At 50.2% G+C, this 6,000-nt stretch overlaps 1 protein-coding gene across 4 annotated transcripts in view; it reads right to left on the bottom strand.

Annotated features, from left to right (window-relative positions):
• The window catches only part of LARGE1 (LARGE xylosyl- and glucuronyltransferase 1), a 451,673-nt gene that overhangs the window by 237,061 nt on the left and 208,612 nt on the right, over positions 1-6,000 (bottom strand). For all 4 annotated transcript variants that reach the window (XM_081822370.1, XM_081822371.1, XM_081822372.1 and 1 more), the window contains exon 4: positions 1,823-1,905. In XM_081822370.1, the coding sequence (XP_081678496.1) occupies positions 1,823-1,905 (83 nt within the window). The remainder of the gene's footprint in view (positions 1-1,822; positions 1,906-6,000) is intronic.

The raw sequence follows: 6,000 nt of genomic DNA on the forward strand, positions 1-6,000 counted from the left end.
CTCCTGTTAGAAGGATAAGGAGTTTGCAAAGTTGCGAGGCGAAAGAGGAGGGAGGAGGTGAGAAAGGGACAAACAGCGCAGCATGGGGACGACAACAGGCAGGGCACACCTGCGAGAGGGTGAAAGCTATGAGCAGGTCAGTGTTGCTGGAGAGTAAAGCCCTAGCAAGGGGAAGAGAGAGAAAACGTGCTGAGAATAACAGCAGGCCCTGATGGTCTGTGTGGTCTCTAACCTGATGGTAAAGAGGCTCGATTCTCTCCCGTCCATGACGAGAAGCCAATGAAAGGTTTGAAGATATCAGATTTGCCTTTCTGAAATATCACCTGGCCTTAGAGGCTGGCTCTGTGGGGACTGGAATGTCAAGTGCAGGAGAGAGAACATGCAGACCTCAACTGTGCCAGGTGCAGTAGGGATGAAGAGAAAGGGATGGAATTAAAACTATGAAGAGGGAGAACCCCCAAGTGCATCACAGAGGGGCTGGGTGGGGGTCTGAGAGAGAAAGTGGAACCAACGGTCAGTTTCTTGCACGGCCTGCCGGTCTCGGGTGCCCACCACGCCTCCCATCTCTGCTTCGGCCACTGACCACCAGATTTGGGCATTAACTTCACATTGATCTTTGTTTTGTTGAGCTCTAAGAGCTTTTCACCACTGTTCCTACTGCTCAGAACCTTCTGGATCTTGGCTACAGCTATGGATAAGCTTCATCTAAACCCTCAGTAAGAATGTTAGAACAGAGCCAAGGACACTGGCTGGAACTACACATTCAATTCTGGATACACCGTCAGTAAGTCTAGATATCCATCAAGCTGAACAGTGAAAACAGAAGAAAGTCCCTGTTAAAAAGTACAAGCAAGTGGCAGGAGTTTAACTTGGACGAGATGACTCGGGAGAGGCAGGATCACTTCCAGGTGGAAAAGGACCCCATCGTTCGTAGGGCCATTTCCATGGGGATCCACTAGGACCCAAAGACAGCAGCTTATGGGTTGGAAAACTTTGGTTTAATATAAGACAGGACTTTCTGATGGTTAGAAACGCCCAGACGTGGGACAGCCTACGTTGGAATACAGTAAGCAACCTCTATGAGTTTGCTAGAGCTGTCCTAACAAAATACCACACACTGGGGGTGCTTAAACAACAGAAACTTAGTTTCTGTGGTTCTGGCGGCTGAAGTCTGAGATCAGGTGCCTGCAGGGTTGGGTTCTCCTAAGGCCTCCCTCCTGGGCTTGGAGATGGTTTTTGTTCTGTGTGAGGCTGTCTCCCAATCTTCCCTCCTTATCAGGACACCAATCATATTAGACGACAGTCCATTCATATTGCCTCAATTTAACTGAATTACCTCTTAAAGGCCAATCTCCAAATATAGTTCGCATTCTGAGTTACTAGGGGCGAGGGCTCCAACAGATCAATTTTACGGGGACACTGCTCAGTCCATCACACAACCTATCAACAGGGGCGTGTACACAGAGGGGTCTGGTGACTGTCAGGCAAGGGAAGGCCAAGGAAGAAACGGAAGCCTCAAATTTGGAGTGTCCCTGATGGGTCCCCTTAGGTCTAAGAGCTACAATCCTAAACATTGTGGGACTGCACCTCATTGCTCCTATTAAACATCATTAACACAAAAATCTCCCCAGGGTTTCAGACAAAAATCACGTTTTCACGGCAGCTTCAATGACTGATGAGAAATGTTGCTCTTCTGTACCCCTCCCCCGAGGAAGCGTGCAGGCTGGCGGTCACACGCACGAGTCACATACACGAGTCACATGCACAAGCCGCGCACCCAAGCCTCACGCACCAGCCCGCAGGGTATCGCAGGAGCGCTTACCTGTGAAAGAGAACGGACTTGACCAAGGTGACAACGTCGCGGCTCGCGTTATACCCGGCACAGACGATAGCAACGTGGATTGTCTGGGAAGCAAAGAACACAGGGCAAGCAGTCAGACAGATGGAAGAGGGCCTTCTTGGTGCTTCAGACCGCGTGGGAAAGAAAAATCACCCTGATCTCTCGTGGGGATCGTTAGAAAACAAAGGGCATAGTTTGCAGCTGTGGAAAATAACTTGAGATGGTTTTATTAAGGCCCTTTTAAACGGTTTATGGAGCTATCATCATTTGGAAAACATTAAGGTTCTTTGCAATTACATTTTGGGGACGAGAGAAAGGGCGATCGGCTCAAACAGGCAAATGGTGAGTCTCCTACCCCCACGCTGGGAGACCGTGACAACTGGTGACAAGAGAGATGAAAGAAATACATCCCGAAAGGAAGAACTGATAGTCAGGGATCTTAGACTGAGAAGCAATGGCTCAGAGGTGGGAAATGTTCTTGCTCTTGCAAGAACATTGTCTCAGATTAGGGGTGCCTGACTGGGCCAAGAGACCAATGAACGTCTATAAGCGTACATCTATAAAAAGGGCCCCAGCTGGGACATCATTCCAAGAACTGAAGACTGGCAGAATTAAAGGAAACCTTATGGCCCATCTCCTCTGGCTCTGTCCTTTAGCTCCGGGTGACCCTGGGAAAGTGGTGGCATCAGGTGACTCACAGTAATACAAGGGCCACGGCACGTCCTGCAGGAGGTCATGGAGTACATAAAGGGATAATACCAAGAGCAGAATATGGTGCTCGGCACACTGCCAATCACAGCAGAGATGATCTCTAGAGCTGAGCTTCCCAAAGGGGAGGTCCCTTGGCACCCTGGTGTGCTGTACGTGAGTTACAGGATACAAAGTCACTTATCTCTTCAAGCGAGAGCTCAAGGCTACCGGGCAGGGCTGGCTCCCTCAGGCTGGGCTACCCTCTGAGCTTCAGCAACTTGACAAAGATTGAGAAGCCCTGGTCTAGTGCAGTCCATACAGAAAGTCATCCAGCCTCTCAAAACAGCTCGAAGAATGAAGGGTTCACACCTCTCGATGTATCTTTTACTGATGTGCAGCCATCCTTGACTTGAAACCAGCCTCCTAATACCCACCCCACCTTGCTCTGTCCTGGGAGGACTGCAGAACAAGTACGTTCCCTCCAGCACCCAATACCTAATGAAACTACTCACAGCCCTGGTTCCCATGGCACAGCTTCTGGACCCCCGTTATTCTAATCATGCAGTTCAAAACCCAGTTCTGTTGACTCTATGCACCGCTCTTGCAACTCCCTAGGAGTCTAGAATTACTTTAAAGTAAAAAGTGAAAAAAAGCGGGGGAAAGGGAAGGGAAGAAAAATGCAGTTCTGATATCCTGGTCTCTGCCCTACAGGCTTTCAGGACAATGACCTCTGGCTCCCAGGCCTGCTTCACCACCCCACCCACAACATCATCAAGGGAAGTTACTCGGGCTTAGACAGGTGGGATTCAAACTCTGGGACAGAGATTCTTCACCCTTATAACATACCAGAAACACCAGAAAGATTTTTAAACTACACCCTGTGCCCCGATCCCACCTCAGACCAATTAACTCACAATCTCTGATGGCCAGGATCTAAAATTCCTCTGCTGGAAGCCAGTGGTTCTCAATAGGAGGCAAAAGTCATCCCCCCTGCCCTGCCCAGGACATCAGACAAAGTCTGTCTGGAGTCATTTTTGGTGGTCACTCCTGGGGACGTGCGGGGCTATGACATCAAGTGGGCAGGACCAGAGATGCTGCTCGACCCCTTACGAGGCACAGGGCAGCCCCCACAGTAGAGAATTACCCTGCCCCAAAGCTCACAGGGCTGTTGTGAGGAAATTCAGCTTTCAGAAAGAAGCAAGAGGGCGTGTGGGGAAACTCAGACCTGCGAGCTCCCAACCCAACCTCGTCTCACATAAAATTAGACCATATTGGGGCGCCTGGGTGGCTCAGTTGGTTAAGCGACTGCCTTCGGCTCAGGTCATGATCCTGGAGTCCTGGGATCGAGTTCCGCATCGGGGTCCCTGCTCGGCGGGGAGTCTGCTTCTCCCTCTGACCCTCCCCCATCTCATGCCCTCTCTCTCATTCTCTCTCAAATAAATAAATTAAAAATTAAAAAAAAATTAGACCATATTACGCATATCTTAATTTCTCCACCTGTAAAACGAAGACACCATCGCTTATCTCTGGATATTATCTCCCAAAGACTCACCATGAAAGACTGTAAAGCGGAATGCAACTGTCACCTTTTAAGTCATGAAGGAAATGAATAGGAAAACGCCTGTCCGTGGGAGACATAGCCAGGAAGGGGACAAGAATGGATAAAAGCTGAATCAGGCTCTTTGGAATCACAAATATTTAAACACGTGGCCTCCCAGATATCAAACTTTGTCTTGGCTTCAGGGTTCAGGGGCTTTTTAAAACGGGCCCATTAAATGTAAGCACAAGTGCGCACATTCGCAAACATTTAACATAATTTTCCAATCTCTTTAGTTTTGTCCAATATACCTGCCACCATGAATAAATTCATCATCTGGAGCCGTGGAGCCCAGGCCCTGTTCCCCGGGAATGCAGAAAATCAGGAGTGCCGTGAACATGCTCTTGGAGGAGTTCTGGATGGTCCCAACTCTTTGTGGGGACAGGAGTGAATGCCAAGAATGGGTCGGGGGCTGGGGTTCGGAGTGAACAGGGGAAAGGGATGAATGCTCCTTGAAAGAGCAGAGTCACAAATATGGTCTCACCACAATAACTTGGTTTGGAAGCTACGAAGTCCAGGTTTCAAGTGTTTCAATGTAGTGACTTAAAGAGGACCAACCAATGGCCACAACTACTGGGACATTCCTCTCATCAGAGTGATGGGTCTGAATATCAGATTCAGTGACCACTGTCCACTCACAAGAATTCCTCCTTATATTTTATATGGATGTCATACTTGCCTTTACTGGTCACAAAGCGTGGATGGGGGTTGGGGGTGATGATGTTATCTGCTCCTCCAAACTCACTCTTCCAATTCGCTCCATGCCCCAAATAGGTGCCCCTAATTTGCTCCGTGCCTGAGCGCCTGACTTTACAGACTGAATAACTGGGCTCCCACTGCCTCGGGTTTCTGGTTGAGTTTGGTCACTGGGAGGCCTGATGGCAGGTGGAAAGAGAGGTCAGATCCCCTGCGTCTTTCAGAAACCCTCTACCAGAGATCCGGCTCTCTCGGGTTCCTGAAGGCCACCTGCCTCGTGCCCTACGGGCCCAGGGGTTGTAGTGACTCTCTCTAGGGAGCTCCACCACCCTCACTGGCTCCCATGAGTGTGGCCCTGCCTCAAACCCTTCCCAGCTTATCTGTGTGTGCCATCGGTTTCCTTCTGGGGCCTGACCAGTTCCAGTGACCCTTCCTTAGCCTTGCATCGGTCCTGGTGGCTGGAAGGGAAGCACAGGTGGCTCTGAGGCATTCAGAGATAAACTGCTGATCCCGAAGGTGAAACGAGGCAGGAGAGTACCAACAGAGTGCACTGAAGAATGTGTAAGTTGTGTTTATAAATTTTAAGCAGCTCGACAAAGTTCTCAGACACATGGACCACAGCTTCTTTCTAAGGAAGCCCACAGAGCATCCTGCTCACTCCCTCCAGTCCTGACCCTGGTGCTCAGCACACAGCCACGAGCTGCATCTGAAGACATGACGTAGTCGAACTAGGGCCAAGCGAGTGACGTTTACTTCTAGGACTTGGAAGAAGGATCCAGGCCTGACACAGGCATTTCTGGAGTCCCTAATATGCCAGGCCCTGTGTTGTGCTCAGAGGACAGAAAGGTGAATCAGTCCCCCAGGGCCAAGTGAAGAGGGAGTAGCAGTCGCTACCCGGACAATCCCATCAGAGACCGGGAAGGCTCTGCTGACAGCGAGCTCAGTGTCCTTGCAAGCCAGAGTAGCCTGCGCCACCTGGACCAAGAGTATGCCAGAGATCGGCAGGGAGGAGAGGGCATTCCAGTGACTCGACCAGGGCAACCGTCACTCCTGACATTCAGGGCCAGCTGGGATTTGTAGCTCTCTGCTTGTCAGCCTTCAACAGAAGCAGGAAAAGAACATTCTCTGGGGGATGGCAGGCAAGGTGTGAGCCTGGCAGAAGTAATCAGTACTGTGC

This window comes from Leptonychotes weddellii, chromosome 5 (genome assembly GCF_054177405.1).
Source record: "Leptonychotes weddellii isolate Sample4059 chromosome 5, ASM5417740v2, whole genome shotgun sequence".
NCBI lineage: Eukaryota > Metazoa > Chordata > Mammalia > Carnivora > Phocidae > Leptonychotes > Leptonychotes weddellii.